The 18400-nt window shown below is 37.2% G+C and overlaps 1 protein-coding gene across 1 annotated transcript; it reads right to left on the bottom strand.

Moving 5' to 3' along the window:
• Positions 1-14724: 14724 nt before the first annotated feature.
• MELLADRAFT_89489 (uncharacterized protein) lies at positions 14725-15782 on the bottom strand (the record flags this gene model as incomplete). The annotated part of the gene is made up of 2 exons (XM_007412333.1): positions 14725-14763; positions 14883-15782. The coding sequence occupies 2 exons, from the start codon at positions 15780-15782 to the stop codon at positions 14725-14727; spliced, it is 939 nt and encodes a 312-aa protein (XP_007412395.1).
• Between the last annotated feature and the right edge of the window lie 2618 nt (positions 15783-18400).

Below are 18400 nucleotides of genomic sequence, written 5' to 3'. Positions count from 1 at the left end.
AAAAACCGCCCCCTCACAGGGGAGGAAGAGGAAAGAGAAAAAGACAATACAACCGCCCTCAAGAAACGCGAGTAGTACAACAACGAAAGCACTCTATTTGGGGCCCCCAGAAAATAACACCAGAAACAGGTCCAAAAAATGGAGACAAGTAAAACGTAACAAGGAAAAAGAGAAACGGTAGATAAAACACACACCCCTTTCTAGGACACAATGAAACATAGATCTCCCCCTCTTTTCTTTTTTTAAAAAAAACGAAAGAGAAAAAATACCAAGAGGGAACAGAGCAGAGAACCGTAGACAAAGCAGAACATGAAGGCCAAGAAACGAGAAGTAAACATGTGAAACCAGAGCGGGCGGGAGGGACTTCGAAAAGACCCTGGCCCATGAGAGCCTTTTGTCAGAGTCGTAGAGTTGCGTGTTGGTCGTGAGTGTGAGCAATCTAGATGTTGGGAACACACCGCGTTGTAGGGTGGAAGAGAAAGTGAGGAGTGTGAACAAGAATAATCTTGCTGGTAGCTGGGAGTGAGGTAGCTAGCAAGAGTAAAGGTGAGTAACGTAGAAAGATCAGTCACCTCGTACACATGCTGCGGAGCGTTAGGGGAGCACATCCTGCTCAAGATCACACAACCACAAGGCCCATCCTGTAGAAGAAGTACCGGTCACATCCCACTTGTTTAATAGAACATCAAACACAATTTTTGGGAAATGACACACTCCCATGCTCAGGTCCGCAGATTTGCGGACCTGGCTGAATTGCTGAAAAAGCAGTCTCCCAACGACTATTGGGCCAAATATAAAAAATTGTTACATCCGTGGACTTTCTTTCTCTTTCTTTACGTGAAGTGAGCGCAATCAATTACAGTCAATTCCATAAAGGATGAAATTGAGGATTCTTCAAAATCAAGTGATGGTCTGTGCGCCTGGCAGTAAGGTTGAGATTGACTGTGCAATCTGTCAAACTTACACGCCACATCTGACAATATACAGATGCTTATTACAAAAAATTGATGTCGAAGTCTATAATTCTTGTCTTGCTTTCATATCTTCGTGTCCGAATGGTGTAGAGCAATGTCTGCCAGGCGCGCTGGGTCAAAAACAATTGGTGTTCAACTCGTTGTTGATCTTGTCACGTGTTTCTTTTTTGCCAAGATCAACAATGACAATAGATTTATCACAGACAAAGAAGGCCAGTAATAGTATGTCAGGCTTTTTGTCCTAATTTTTGCTTCGCAGCAATAAGTAAAAAAAAGACTTGTAACAAAAAGGAACAAAAACCAAAAAGGAAAGCGAGTCAAACACAGACAGGTAACCTTTGAGATAACATTTGCAGCAAATGAAAGCACCATGGATCTTGCTGCTATACCACAGCGGTTTTCAAATCAACCAATTTTTTGGTATAAATTGTATTATTCCTTACCGATATGTATGTATTTATACTTGATGTGGCGCATAAGTTTGACAGATTGCACAGTCAATCTCAACCTTACTGCCAGGCGCACAGACCATCACTCAATTTTGAAGAATCCTCGATTTCATCCTTTATGGATTTGACTGTACATATATTGTGTGGAATGTGGTAAGTGCAATCAACCACTTATGTAAATGAAGACATGTGGTGACGGGGGTTCAACCTCAAATGAACCCCATGGGGAATTGAGAAAGCAGCTCAGTTGTGCGCTGAAGGGCGCTGTCACCTAAAATAAATACACCTGTTCAGCTGAGGTTAAAACCCAAACTGTACATGTTTTTGGATTCAGGAACGTTGGAGATGCTCTAAGGCGGCAGGCCTTCAGCCTTGTGTTGCCCGTTAGATCTGCGGTCCAAAACAGTCCAAAACTCAGTTTTTATCAATTTGACAAGCCTAAACCTTCTTTGGGTTCCTTCTCTCTTTAGAGCTTCATACATAGCTGTCATTCTGCAAGCTACAGCGTGGGACTTTGGTAAGTTTAGCTAGTATGAACCCCAAAAAAAATTTGGAAGCTGGCCTCCGGCTCCATGTCAATTCTAACCTCCACCAGCCTCCACTGGCTATGTCCTTTGATTGAGAGGTCTTGCAATTTATTTTTGCCAATCAATGGATTCTGCACTAGTAGATTATATTCTTCAAGCTCTATATCCCCCTTGTTGTTAGTTTAACTAAGCCCCTTGCGCGGCTGTGTCTGCACCTTCAAAAGAAGGCTTATAACTCAAACAGGTTTTTTTGGCCATGTGAATCCAGAAATTGAGTACATGCATGTATGTTGATTTTCCAGGCTCCGCTCTTCCCATTTTGATAAATTTGTCAGCCCTTAAGTTCAAGTATGTTATTCTTTGTCAGATTTTACATAACATTGGTGAAAAACAAGCTTTTAGAGTATCTGCCATATCAATATTCTTAAATCTGGATTCACCCCAAAATTCCCTGAACCCTGTCACAACGGCAGGCTTTCAGCTCAGGTGGTGGGTGCTTTTTTTAGGAGACCAGGCGCGCCCAGGTGCAAAAACTGTCAGCCAGGGTGTGCCCAACCAGCAGGGGCGCGGGCGGCGCACCATTTGAGTCAAAAATTTTTGGGAGATGGAAGAATTCTTTCCAAAAATGGAAATCAAGGCTGTTATAGATGTTTGGACACCAAGTGAGACTTTACAAAGTTGTTTTAAGTAGATATATCTTTTTCTATGAATGTATGTAACAAAAGAAATCAAGCAGATCACTCAAAAGATATCTTCAAGGTCCCATGACTTTGAAGGACTATCAATAACATTGATGTCTTCAGTCTGGGGCTCATGCACACGAGCTTATCTGTTTTCAAAGTCAGACAGATCAAACAAAGTATCTATGTAACAATCCTCCAGTCCAAGATTTGGGTCAAGAAGACCTTCTACCTGGTCAACCATACTGACAGGAAAGACGCCAGCTTTGAATTCTTCAAGAGAGTTGGGTCCATCGAACTCATTATCCAAGTTGCTTTCAACCCCTGGATCTTGACTTGCTGATACCGAAGAACTTTTTTTTGAAGAGATCTTTTCAAAAGAAAGCCCCATTCCAACTTGTGAGATCATCCTAAGTGTATCAGGATCCATTTGGTTACGATTTTTAGTCTTGGTACCTGTCATATCCAAGAAAAGGCTTTCAACACCACCTGCATGCACCACCAGCTCAAGAACCCATATTGCAAGTTTCTTCAACTGACTTGTCTGAGGTGATATCTTGACTCAGAACCAGTAGTCCAACGGCTTTTCATCTATCAGAGGTAAGATTATCAGTGATCCATCCTTGTACCCAATTGATCAAATGTAAAAACATTACCTTGTTTGGAAGAAGGAAGAAAATCATTTCCACTCACAGCCCCCAGCTACTAGGCTCTGGCAGGCCAGAGATTACCTCGGCTTCAAGAAAGATTCAAGAAAGATTCAGAAAGATTTCAAAAAGACTTCAACATAATATCATGTGGGGCCATTTGCCTGTCCGACCACCAAAATTCTGATGTCATCATATGATGTCATAAATCTGTACACACCTGCTCCTGTATTCACAGATCAAGAATATTTAGTCTATTAAACTTTATCATGTAAATTGACTGAGTTATTGAGGTTCGAAAAAAAATCACAGATAAAAAATACTGTTTTTGTACTATACATAAGACTGGGATCTTTGATATCTTAAATCTTTATCAATATACATATAAAATAAATTTTCTATTCCACTGTACAATACATGTTTCAACAATTTTTCTATTTTTCAGCCGTTGTCCAAAAGGCATATTTCTATATGTAATTGTGAATTCCTACATGAGCAGTCCAATCTTTCCCTGGTTTGTTGATTCCTGGAAGGGTAGGAATAAATTGATGGCAGAGACTTTTGGAAATTATTATTTACATGCATATCAGTCTATTTGTGCCTAATGTGGGCCCTACAATTCATCACAATTTGCCTCAAGGTCAAAGAACTTCAGAAAATCCAACTTCTGTATATAATCCACTATGACATATAAACATACTCCCCATAGACAAAGGATGTAGGGACCAGAAATGTGGAGAAACATAGTGCGGAGAATATTATCAAATTTAATGTATATGTATATTGACAAAGATTGAAGATATTCAAGATCCCAGTCTTGTGTATAGTACAAAAATAGTACTTTCTATCCGTGATTTTTTTAAAACCTCAATAACTCAGTCAATTTACACGATAAAGTTTAATAGACTATATATTCTTGATCTGTGAATAAAGGAGCAGGTGTGTACAGATTTATGACATCATATGATGACATCAGAACTTTGGTGGTCGGACAGGCAAATGGCCCCACATGATATTATGTTGGAGTCTTTTTGAAATCTTTCTGAATCTTTCATGGAGTTGGTGGTAGGCTCTGGCCTTCCAGAGCCTAGTAGATGGGGGCTGTGACTAAAGTATTGAGGAATCTGTTCTTTGAGACTTATTGTGTCTGATTTGCTGAAAGCTCAAGATTGAGCAACATTCACGATCATCTGTGCCATTTTTTCAATAGAGAACTCGCAAGACACAGCCATTTGATGACAAGATGAATTTAAAAAGAATCCGATGATGTAGATATTGCCTTCATACATCTTTGATCACTGATGCAAGACATTCAAGCAGTGTTGCTTGAAATTGGTGGAGCATTGGTACATGTGTAGATTGATCTTTCAAAGTCTGCAGTATACAGTAGCAAGTTCAAGCCAGACATCCCCAAAGGTTGAATTTGCACATTCCAACCGAGCAATGGCAACAACAACAGGTCAAAGAACCTTCACCAAAACTTGATTAGATGTGAAGTGGTTGCAATTATCAACAATTGATTGAACATTCTTGTTGATGGCAGGTGTATTGATGGCTCAATCATCCAGCATTGCTACACATCAATGGAATCCAAGCTTGTGCTCTTTGACACATAACCACACTTTAGCCATGGAAAACCATTGTGTCTCACATGCTGTTTGTAGGCCATGTGCAATCTTCTCCTGCTCCCTCCACTTTTCAAGGTGTTCAGCCCAGAATGCTGATGATGTGAAAAAGTTCACGTTGTGGAAAGCGAAACCTGCTCCATAACCTCATCTTTTATACTCATCAAGTTGCTCAAAGAGCTCACCTTATTGCTCACAAGTACTCGCATTCAACTTATCAAGAGGAACTTTTTTAGAATTCTTAGTTAAAATTGATTCAGTATTCATTTATTTTATTCAAAATTCAAAAGAAATCAAGACAAATAACATACAAAACAAAACAAGATAAAGTAAAACAAGACAAAAGAAAAGAAAACAAAACAAAATACAAGGATAAGAAAAGAAAAAAAAAAGAAACGAAACAGAAAAAGTAGTCAGGTGAACGGAAGGCAGGAATCGGACGGAGCTGGGTAGAAGGACCAAGGGATTCAAAGCAAAACTAAACAAACTACATAAAGACAAAGATAAATATCAGTTAGTATCAGTAGTAGAAAGAATTCAAAGAGATAACGAGAATGATGAAAGACTTACACGGATCGCGTTTGGAATCGGTCGGAGGTAAAATCTTGAGAAGAAGAGAATGATCGAATTGAAGGAATTGAAATAAAGGATCAAAATCGAAATAAAACTAGAGGAAGGAGATAAGAAAGGGTGGAGATAAAGAAGTCAAGAAGTCAGTAAACAAAACAAAAGAAGAAAAGGAAACCAAATAGAAGAACATACCTGGGTGTTAAAATCAAGAGATCGAGGCGGATAGGAGTTGAAAAGAGAATCGGAAGGAGCGAAGAAAAGAGAATCGGTTGGAGTTGATCGAGTGGAGAAAGAAGAATTGGTCGGAAATTGAGGGTGGAAGGGTACATAAGTGGGTGGTTGTGCTGAAGGAAGAAGGAAGTCTGTCGCATCGTGTAGAAGATCGCAGTGAAGTCGATCGAGTGTTTTAAAAAAGGTTCTTGTGTTGTTAGGGTGCGTTAGTGGTTGAATTAAGCTAAAGCATCGAGTTGAGTGTTCTAAGTATAAAAAAAAAAGATAAGAGTAAAAAAGAAACAAAGCAAGTTGTTTGATTAGTTAGTTAGTAGTTAAAAGGAAAAGCAGAAAAGACTTACTCTTCAGTGTGGATTAGTTGTGTTGAAGTGTTTCTTGATCCTATACGTTGAAGTTGATTGGAAGAAGGATAGTGGGATTTTGTTTTAATTTTTTTAATTTTGGAAGTCAGTACTCGAGTCAGGGCCAGTCAGGGCCAGTAGGACAAAGACTGAACCTGGGTTCAATTCCAGGCCAAGTTGTGTTTTTTTTAAATTGTTTTTTTTAAAATTTTGGTGTGTGGCTCAGTTGTGGGAGGGATAAATAGGGTTTATAAAGTGTGAATATCCTTGTACGGGGTAAATTAGGTTTACGGGAAACTTGTAAAGGCGGAAGTGTTAAGAATTGTCCTACGTAATTTTTTGTAGAATTTCTTAGGTTGAAGGCAGCTTCGCAGCAACTTAGTTTCATCCGTCCTTCTTGACGGTGATTCTTACCTTCTCCGGCTCAGCCTACGCTACACTGCGTAGGAGTTCTACAATGTGTGCCTTGTTATTGGCCACAACATCCTCCATGATAGGATGTCCGAGTATATCTTTTGCAATAAGATTGAAGGCATGCAGGCAGTATGCTAAGCCAAAGATATGGGGTGGGCCTTGATAACAAGCTTCTGTTGACAGAATCAAAAACAGTTCTCAGTGGATCTTTTCTACATACATATACAAAAGGTAAAAGGGATGGGACAAACCCTGAATTTGATCATGACTGATGGCAAGTCAGATACAACAGCACTGATTTGCTGCCAATTGATACTTTTCTTGACAAGAGATCTCTTTAGTGCAGTCCACATGTTTTCAGATGTATAGTGTTCTTGATGAATATCAAGAACATCTAGGAATTGCTTGATGTGAGTTCCACATAGTATAAGCACAGCATAGATACTGTTCCTCAAGAAATCTGTCCAACCATTGAGCAAGATAGTGAGATTCTTCTGCTGGCTCAATTGTGATTGAACAGAAATTTCGTGCTGGGCATGTAAGTGTGGGAGGATTCTATCCATCATGATATAATGGGAAGGTATTTTGTACGTTGTCACACAAAGTTGTTGTTGGTACTCTTGGAAGTATCTGTTCTGAAGGAAACAACAGCAAAAATGGCCTGAAATTAAAGCTTTGAGAAGCAGTTGATGTAGTTTGTCTGTCTTTTCCTTTGGAGTGCCACTGAAATTATTCAACAAGGAATTTTGAAAGCTGTGGACAAATTGAGGTTGACTGATTGGCTGCTTTTTAGTAGAGACCGCCTGATCCTTGGTGTTGTTGGATGTAGTATTGTTTTTGGTCATGGTGTATGTAATGCAAGTTGATCTATCTTCCTTTGATACACTTTTGCACCTTTCCTTGATGTGATTGAATAAAAGTGATGGCTTTCCATCAAGCTCCGCCAAACAATGAATGCACCTTGCTTTATGATGGCCAGAAATGGAATAATGTTTGCTTGATATGAGAAACCCATTCCATCACTTCCCATGTTTCTCAGTGGGAGCTTCCCACTTGTCAGTATCTTTAGGCATGTGATGAAGTTGAAGTCTTGACAAGGTAAAAGATTTAATTTTTCTTTAATTCAAAAAGGATTCGGAAGTGATCAACTCTACCACATGATCAAAATCTAGTGTCGTCTTATGAATGGGCGCACCCTTTGTCGCGCCAAATGCGCCACACCCACCACCTGACTTTCAGAATTCTGGGGGTAGATTACAAGGATCTCTCCGCTTCCCACTTGTGGCTCACCTAGGTGTAACCATGGGTAGCATTGAACAATGCCACTCCAAAAACACCAGATAATCCCCTCTATTTATATGTTTAGCATCCCCTTACTTTCTTACCCAACAGCAGATAAATTTCAAATGCACAAACCGCAAGTCATTGTACCTCTTTGCGCTGTGCATCGACTTTTTGAAAAGCTCCTCCTTTGCTCCCCTTTTATCCATCAATCACTTCACACACGCAGCTTCAAAAGCTCATCAGATTTCTTCCTACAAAATTTATAAAAGCACCTGGTCCCCTTTCCTTAGTGTGATCTACTCACAAAGTTTGGGTGTGGTTTGTAAGCAGGAAGTAACTTGAGGTTTGAATTACAGGGAAGATGCGAAGGACTTATATAGTCGAGCATCTTGGATGAAGTGTCGAGAAAGGAAATAAGAAAGAGGTGGTACAACAAAAGATGATCAGGGATCATCTTGATACTGGTTATGGAGAATATCCAAATCCGGTACAAGTGGATTCGGTACAGTTAGTTATGAGATACTTAAGATAAATGATCGGGACGGATCTGGTAAGATCCGCTTCGATTGAAAACAACAAAATATGATAAAGAATGGAAAGTACATTTGAAAAGAAAGAAAAGTAAGATAGCGCTAGAAGCGCGTTTGAGTAGAAAAAAGGGATATGTCCAAGTTAGGATATCACATTAGCCCAAATTATTTTCTCTGTACTTTCCATTATCCTACGCAAACATATTCAAAAGCTGATGCTTTTTGAAAAACCTTTGGACAGATGCTGATCTTGCTTGCTTCTTTCCTATTGCTTATTTGGCGTAAATAACTTCAGTGTGCCACCTCCACTGATCCAAATATGCTTTTCCAATTCAGATGCAATGATTTTTCTTGATCCGGCCTTACTCACTTTTAACAGCTCACTATGCTTATCATTATCTGGTGCACCTACACTGATACAACTTTTCTCAAAAGCTACACCTCCTTGGTCATTTGTGAAATATGTGTCACTGTGTCACTGTGTCCTTGTGGCAGTTGCCTGACAACAAGCGCACACGGAATGCCTTTGAGGCACAAAGGCAACTTGTGTGCGCTTGTTGACGAGCAAACACCCCACGGACATGGTGTGCTCTAAGTGCTACCTTTTGTGATCTTCAGTGCATCAGTCCGTTGATGTACCTCATTTGAAAGCTGATCATTATTTGAAAAACCTTCAAAACACCTTCCTGCTTATATGTTTTTCTATTGAAACAAGCTAGACTGTGTATTTGCTATTGCTTGGCAATAATTCTTTTGTTCAACTTCTTCAAATCACATTGTTACCCCCTGATTGTCTTTCTTCCATCTTTTGTTCATATTGACAGGCCTTGATTGAGGTACCCACCAAGAAATATGGTTGTATGTCCTGAACAATGTTATCAGCTGCAAATAAAGTTAAAGAAGTTAAAAAAACTGAGAGAGGTTCTCAATGGGAATGGATGGGCTACAAAAAAAAGGTTAAGAAAATGTATATAGACTTCAGAAAACAATTAACTGCCAATATTGACTCAATACATTCCCCAAAGTCCATTGAGACAGTCAGGAAAAGCTGTACATTCACATATGTATAGATGCAATACTGTACATCCAACAACTCTAGATTGAAGCTTTGATAATTGAGCATCAAATGTGATCTTATTACTTTGAAATTGAACAGAGGAAGAGGATTACACATATATGGTTGTCAAATTTTGGGTATGGCAGCACTAGATGAAATCTCAAAAACAACTTTAATGATTTTGTGATTTAGAAGAGTCATTTTACCTCCTTCCTTTTGATAAAAGATTTGAGTTGGATTAAGATTGAGCTTTGTAGTTGAAGACAATTGCCATGTAGTATTGAGTTACTTTTAGAACAAGTCAAAAGTTTGAGCACAAGGTTTTCAGCAAAAAAGAGAAACAATTGCTTTGAGATCAAAATGATTTTTAAAAGAGCAAGAAAGAAGTTCTTTGAAGTCAATACTTAAACCAGTCAGAAGTGAAACATATCAATGATGTCATACATATTTATGTAAACATGGCATAACACTTAGTCAGCAACATATGTAATCAGGGCACACTGCATTACACAAGGGCACACAGTACACAGCACAATCAGCATAACATAACACAACAACCTTCAACTGTGATTAGTCATAACAGAAACCTGGATAGTAAGCATTCAAAATTGTCATTCACAGTTTATGACCACTGATCTTCTTATATCTCAGCTATGCATATAGAGGATGTGAAGTCCTTGTATCAAAGACATAGTTTCTCTTCTTATAAGAATCATTGAAACACCCAATCACCAAGGAAAATGCTGCACCACTTACCCCTGACTGTGTCATTCAACATGTGCTGGTTCCTGAGATATTCTGGTCAAAGTCAAGGACAAGAACATAGTGAAGACCTCTCAATCTCTGGGATAGAGATCAGTTGTGACAGGTGTACTTGTGAAACCCAGAAATAAATTGCTGTTGAAACAACTTACCAAAAATATTGCACCATACATTGTGGCGAGCAGCATCTCTATGTAAGCAAAAAAATTAAAAATCATGTAAAAAAAATCATGTTTTAGTCAAAATCAAATTTATTATTGAAGTGGTTAGTTATCAAGGGTCTCAAATTTGATTTAAAATAATTGTTTCATTATCATTTTAACATCATTTGATAAGAACCATTACAAGAAGAGAAATTTTTGAAAAGTTTATAAAAATAGTATAAGAGTGAAAATAAATTGAGAAGAATTAGCAAGGAAAGAATTGATTGAGAAGAAAATTTAGTTTGAGTCTTTAAGAATATAAACTGTTATGAGAAGAATCAAATTAGAAGGATAAAATTGGAGAAGTTGAAGAAAAATTCAAAACTATAGGTATAATAGTTGGAAAATGGTGTTTAGGTTAATATTAATTGTTTTGAAGGTTCAAAAGGGGTTGAATTATGAAAGAGAAGTATAAAATTAGTGAGCAAAAACTTTAATCATGGACATTGATAAGGGGGGAGTGAGATTATCCAAGAAAGAGGGATTTTCAAGGATGGTAAACAAGGGTACTATGGTATTAATTCCTGTGTAGGGATGTCATTGGAGGATTTATGGCGCCAAGAGTTTTTCAGATTGATTTTATAGTTAATCTTATTATTGGAGTGATGTGTGATGATATTTTGATAAACGAGAAATCATCATTAGACATGAAAATGGTCAAAAATCATTCAAATTGGAGGTTTTCAGTTAATTACATATGTCAAAACTTGTCAGAATTGGATGGCTGAGAACTCCATCAACGAAGAATACTTCCTTCCATGATGTACAATGTTTAAATCATTATTAACAGAGGATTAGTGCAATATTTATAAGGAAACAAAGAAAATGGAGTGAATTTCAAATTTGGCACTTACATACACATGTAATGCAACATTTACATGACAAAAGCTTATTTTCCCAATCTCTACAACTTCATATCTTATTCATCGCACATAAAAAATAGGTCATATTGGGGTGATAAATGATCAGTATCACAAGGGCTACAAAATGAGCTATAGTAATCCAAAATTGGACAAGTTAACAAAAAATATGTAATTCCAAAAATGGTTTTCAGCTATGAATATTGAGAAAACAACACCTGTATTCATCATAAGAAGATCTGTTCATTGTTTATTGACACCAATTGATCAAATTAACAGCTTTAATCACAACAAGCAATATTAATAATGACATCTTAAGGTTACATTGGAGGAATTTTGTTGTTTTTGAGGGTTTTTGAGGGTTTTTGAGGGTTTTTGAAGTGTGTTTACCATTGTTGAGAGTTTGTAAGGGTTTTATGGGCTTTGTTCCCCTTTTTTCTAATCTTATACTTTTGTTAAAGTGTCTTTAATCATTATTAAATTACTTTAGCTGTACTGAGTTCACCAAATAACCCCTTCATATCAAAGGAGAAATTTCTTTACGTGTGATAAGACTACAAGTCCTCCTTGGAATAACAATCTAATTGATTGTTCCTAGTTCAGTACTTAACATTGTGTTTTTGTTGTGCTCAGATTGGAATAACACTATAGCAGTGTTGAGTTTTTCTTTATTCTAAAAATTCACGGGAATAATACTTGAATTAAGTATTGATAAATCATTTTCTCTGGTGCCTTATCTCAAAGAAGTCAACAAATCCCTGTATTGGTTCTTTCAAAGAGGCAGTCTCAGGCAACTTCTATTAGTTAGTAATACTAGTAGATTATCCCTCTTTAAGCTCTTTAATCTCTTGTTGAGCTTTGAGTTCCACAACATCAAACCAATTCATAATCCACCAGGTTTTGGAAATTGTGGATTTTACACAATTTCAGCGTTGATGAATATGTTTTCAAAGACCTTGTCACCCAGAAAAAAATACCTGCTGAACTCACTTAATATCCTGAAGATTACTTCAAGTTGATCTCCACAGTACCCAAACAACCCCAAAGTAACCCAAAGAATTATCAATCTCATACAGGAGAATTGTACAAGAAATCATTAGTTGGCTTGATAATGAGGGGATAGCTTGCACACAGGCTTACTGGTTGGGGGTTCCAACACTGAAATTTGTCATAGCCAGTGTGTCAGCTTGAGACTAGAAAGATGCGCCTTATGAGTAGGTAGTCAAGATGAAATGTTAAAAAAGATGTTTCTGAATGTACGCACGGGCTTTGTGGTAACAGATGGGTTACTATAAATTCTAGCCGAATTAGTTCTTGTCGGAACTAGGAACAGGATTCAATCAGTATCTTCTTGATTAATCCTAGGAAGAGGTTAAGAGAGTTGTTAGCTCACTTACTTAGACAACTCCTTGTAGAGTTTTTCCAAAAGATGCTATTTATTGATCTATATCAAATAAAGGCCTTCCACTGAGTCTTAGTAAACTAGGATCTCAATAGGTAGAGGGATTTCTTAGACCTAAGCTAAGGAAATCAGAGTGATGGTGAACTTGATCCTTTCTGAGAAACGAACAGATGAAACTTCAGACAAAGAAACTGTTACAACAGGACTTTCACACTCTTAACGCTACAAGTTTTCTTTTACGAAACAAAAGAAATAAAACATTCTAAGAAGAGACTAAGAGCTAGGAATTCTGAGAGTTTGAGCTAGAGTCTACTTGGTTAAATGTGATGCGGCTTTGGTTTTGTTAAAAGTAAAAGTTTTAGCTTTACAAGTAAGAAAGTTTGTTTTAAGAGATTTGATTTTGTTGGAATTTTTGGATGGGAATTTCCTACTGTTTTGACGAGAGGGTTCCCTTTTTAAACTAAGATTATTTGTGAATGAGGTAGTGAATGATATTGATTATTTTTTGCTTTAGGTTCAGATTGGTATATTCAGGGACTTCTGTCTGAGTCTTGCCTGAGCCTGGTTACTGTTGTAAACGTTCCTGGTTCAGGTTCTTTTGTAACTACCTGGTCGTTGGTTATAGCTGAAGGATATCGGTGCTTTTAGCTATTCAGGGTTTGAATCTATTTTAATATTTGTTACCATGTATTGTTTTGTAGTTTCACTCTTGAAACTCGAGTGTTGAGATGTAATAATGATTTTAATTGTGATATTTTATTATTATTATTTTTAATTATATGTTTTTACATTTTGTTCAGTCATTTGGAAGTTGTTGGACTGGAGATAACTTCTCATGGCTGACACAGTGTGTTTGACCAACCAGTGATCCTTTTGACTCCCTCAAAAATCGACTGCTACACCTTCTTCCCATATCAAACACCTCCTAACAAACAAATTCAAATAGTACTTGCATTTGTCAACAACAATCACATCATTCTTGGACTTGGGCATGATTTGGTACCATTTCCAGAAGTGTATGGACAGGTGCTAAACTCAGAGATGCTTAACCAACACTCAGGTTCTGGGATGCATTGAGCCATTTCACACTGAGCTAAAAATCTGGGCACATGGAACAGTTGTTGTTTAGTTTGAATTCACTCTGATCTTTGTCCAGATTTACTTATGTTAATCATTCTTTTGGTTATATTGTTTTATGTCTTGATAGAACTGAAATTATTGTTTTATGTATTGTTATAGCTGCTTTTGAATTGACTTTTGGGTCTGTTGCTTTTAAGTAGGTGGAAAGTGGAAGCACACAATTGGTTCTGTTTGGTGAATGAATGTATCAAAGAGACTGTATCTACTTCTACTTGATTCCTGAACTCAAGAGAAGTCACCTTGTATAGCATTGTCTATCTCCATGAGACACTCAAAAAGGAAACAAATGTGCTATGGAAAAGCACATTCAAAATCATCAAGACACACAGTCACAATTGAACAATTGGTTATGAAGTTGCTTTACTTTTTTGGCAAGAAAGACTGGGCAGAAACACATTTACAGCCTGGGATGTATCCAGCATGGGGACATTGGGTTTTGAAGTCCTCCAATCAGTAGGGATACAAAACTAGTTGTACTTGAGTTAAAATCAACACACAAAGATAAGCATTTGAAAAATAAAGGACTGGTTATGATGCTGGTTTATTTTGATTATGTTTCTCTGCACATCTAAAGATCATTAGTTGCTTGAACCTTTTCAATTACAAGATCATGGCAAAGTTGATCATGTGAGGGAACCCAACCACATAATTATTCACGCACTATTTTTTTCACCAATTTTTATTTGTTATCATGAGATTCTTAAAAGATATAAATCTTCATTATTAGATTGGGTTTCACCTAAAGGGCTTTGAACTTCATGTATTGAATCTTATCACTCAATGGACAATGTTCAACACAAGAAAGAGTCTGGAATTGATTTGTAAAGAAATGACCAATGAAAGTTTAAATGGATAACATCACTTGAGAATTGATTGCTTCATGTAAAAGAATGGAAAGTTTTGAGGGAAAAAAATATAAAAAAAGTATTACACTTTAATTAGGAATGAATGAAAAAAAAAATGAAATTGAAAAAATCAAAATTAGAGATCAAAAAAAACTAAAATTTCTTTTTGGCTTTTTTCTTCTTTTACATTGGTTTCATATTCATGGGTTTAAAATCCTTAGCCTAAGAAAAAAAAAACAAGATCAATCAAAAATCAGCATCAAAACCAAATTCCAAAATCAAAATCAATCAAAACAAAGTTTCAAATAATTTTCAAAAAAAATCAGAAAAAATAGACTCACATCTAATTCCAGATGTGAAACCATCATCCGATCCAATTTCTCCTGATCATCAAGATACTTCTTCCAAGACTTCTCTACAACCTTCTTTTGTTGATCTACATCAGATTCCGAGATTTGATGATGTGAAGAATCTTTTTTGATTGAATTTGAATGATGGTTTTTAGAATGATGTGAATCAGATGAATGGTTTGGGATATAAGTCACTGAAGGTTTACTTGTGGTATTGGTTGAAGGAATATTTGTGGTATTGGTTGAAGGAATACTTGTGGTATTGGGTAAAAGAATGCTTGTGGTATTGGTTAAAGGAATACTTGTTAAATTGCTTGAAGGAATACTTGTTACATTGCTTGAAGGCGTACTGGTAGTGTTGATAGAAGGGGTACTGGTATCATTAGTAGAAGGGGTACTTGTAGTGTTCATAGAAGGGTTATTGCTACCATTTATAGAAGGCGTACTGGTAGCGTTCATAAAAGGAATACTGGTAACGTTCATAGAAGGCATACTAACGTTCATAGAAGTGATACCGGTAGCATTGGCAGAAGGGTTACTTGTAGCATTGATAGACGGGGTACTTGTAGCATTAATAGCTGCAGAGACAGAAGGAGTACCAACGGTATTGTTGAGAGAAGGATTAGTAACAGTACCATTGAGATTGAGAGTGCTAGTAGTATTAAGAGCAGGTGAAAGAGGAGAATAAGTCACGTTGGCTGTTGTGTTATCAGTAGAATTAGTAACCGGTAAGGTAGGAGGACCAGTAGAGTTTGTAGATGCAGTATTCTCTGATGGTTTGATGAGATCTGTTAGATTTGAGGTGACTGAGGATGCATTAATGATAGCTCGTTTGAGTTGATTAATTGAAAGGTGTTGGGTAGATGGTATAGCTTGAATGTAAGAGATCATTAAAGTACTCAAAACAATTAAAACACAAGAAAATGAATTCATCTTTGATAGAGTAAAGTGAGGTTTGAATTAGTAAAGATTGATATGAAGAACAAGAGATGGTATGTAATACAAATGATGAAGTTAATGAATGATGAATGACAAAATCTAATACGTAATCAAATCACTTATCTTATAGTCAAAATTCCTCATCATTTATTATTTCAAAGTCTTGATAGAAAGCTAGCCTACACCGAAGTGATTCTAGAGGTATATACGGGTCTAGAGTTGACAGGGAACTGCCTGGGCGGTCGTTGAAAATATTCCGTACTCCGAATTTCCACCAAGACTATAAGTCACCTACTTCTTCCAGTACCGAGACTACCGAGTACCTGAGATGAAAGGGACTCGCAATCTGATTGCATGTTGATAGAGATTGAAAATCACGGAAGAGGTCTTCTTCTGCTCAGAGAGCGGGTCTATTTGAATTTCAATTGGACCCACACTATAGGCACGGTAACGAGTTGGCGAATGAGCATAGGAATTGTGCCCTTTCTTCAGACATTTCTTTGGTCTGACTCATGGTGGAGGCAAGAGATGCACTGTGACTTGAGCTCCGTGATACGATTGTCTTTCTGTCTCTTGCCTCATACCCCTTCCTTTCGTCTGGAGGAAATGCATATCACTCTTTTTGCTCCACTTGATGGTCAGATCAAAGTGCATGTTGATTTTTGATCATGTTTCTTTGAAATTTCTAATGAGTCTTGCTGCTGTTTTAAAGTTTTACCAGGGTAATTTTTCATTTTCCCTACATACCTGAATGATCGATCCGGTGGAATTTGACCCATACATTGCTTCTTTTCTCGAAGGAAGTCTTCACGAGACTCACAAGTCTTAGCTTAACGCATACATACCACTCAGCTCATAAGGAATAGCCTTGTGACGTCAGATGACCACATACATATCACGCTCTGATTGAAAACAGCTTCAGACCTCTTCAGACCCAATGTCCAGTCCAATCAAAGTGTCAAATCGATTCGGTCTCTGTTCAGAAATCTTCAAAAGTCAGTCAAAAATTAAAAAATCCTCTGTTTACCTGATCATGCGCTGATGACCGGTCCCGGACAGCTTTGGGAATCGGTGACTCGGTCCGGGTACTGAACTTTCTACATAAACCCATATTTCATGAGAATTGAAATTCATGAAGATCCGATTTGACGAGAAAAGTTGATTAATGATTATTGATTTTGAAGAAACCGGTCATAAACCATGGAAGGAATCGAATGTAAATCAACTTCATTTGATTTGAACAATCCAACTTACATTTCTAGAATTCACGAAACCATTTATCTTGTTCAATCTCCCATCCCACCTGGTCAACTCTCTCCTGAACTATTACCCAACAAATTCAATCTACATTTACTTCAAAATGGTCTTCATCAACTCAAACAACTTCAATTCAATCATCTCTTATTATCATCATCTTCTAGTAGTACAAGAATCCCATTGGATCCTTCGATCGAAAAAGATCCTACTTCGATCGCTATCAATTCAATCTCTTTAGATCAACAACAAGCTGATATCACAAATGAACAAATCACCTTTGATCAATTATCTCAATTACCTGAAAATACTCCTACGATCATGTCAGAACAAGAATTCGAAGCGTTCTTTAGAATCTTAAATGCTGCTCAACAAGACATTCAAACTCATCATCAAATCATCACACCCATTGAAGAAAACATTCCAGTAGAAGTTCCATCTACTTCTAATAAATCAAATCCGAACAAACGATCTAGAACCAACACGATATCTCAAGATCGAAATGATCATCATCTTCAAACACCTAAATCAGATAAAAAACTTAGAAGAACGACAGCAACGTTTTCACAAAAGATTGAAGTCTTAAATTGGTATCATGCCAATGGAGAATCACAAACAGGTACAGCTAAACATTTTGATAAGATTTATCCTGAATTAAGAATCAAACAACCATTAGTATCAGCATGGGTAAAAGATGAATTACATATTAGAGCCTTAGCACCACCTGGATCGACAACAGCTAAGCGAGTTAGAGGTACAACACATCCAGAAGTGACGACGATGTTAGAAGAATGGGTACAACAAGCTATCTTAGCCAAGATTAATATCACAGGTGATGTGATTTGTGAAAAATGGAAACATTTTGCTCAACTCTGTGGTATTCCTCCAGCTGAATGGCTTACCCTTAGTCATGGTTGGTTAGATGCTTTTAGACAACGTAACGGATTAAGACATTTTAAACCGATACCTGATATACCTATCACTTCTAAACCTCAACCTGAATCTGATTTGGCAAGACTGACGGCTATCATTTCTCAGTATCCTCCAGAAGATGTTTATAATATGGATGAAACTGGTTTATTTTACGCGTAAGTTTTCTGCTATCTTTCCACCATTTATGGGTTTTCTTATGGTTTATTGATGTGTTATGACGGTTTAGAATGCCACCTGATAAAGAACTCGCAGAACAACAAGTCGAAGAAGGAAAACCGGTGAAAGGATCAGATCAAGGAATGGTTGAAGATACCAAGCAAGTCAAAACGAAACTTACGATAGCCTTGGCATGTAATTCAGATGGATCAGATAGATTACCACCA

The sequence above is a fragment of the Melampsora larici-populina genome (assembly GCF_000204055.1).
Source record: "Melampsora larici-populina 98AG31 unplaced genomic scaffold MELLAscaffold_30, whole genome shotgun sequence".
NCBI lineage: Eukaryota > Fungi > Basidiomycota > Pucciniomycetes > Pucciniales > Melampsoraceae > Melampsora > Melampsora laricis-populina.
The sequence above is the reverse complement of the archived record's forward strand: the minus strand, read 5'-3'. Positions and strand labels throughout refer to the sequence as shown.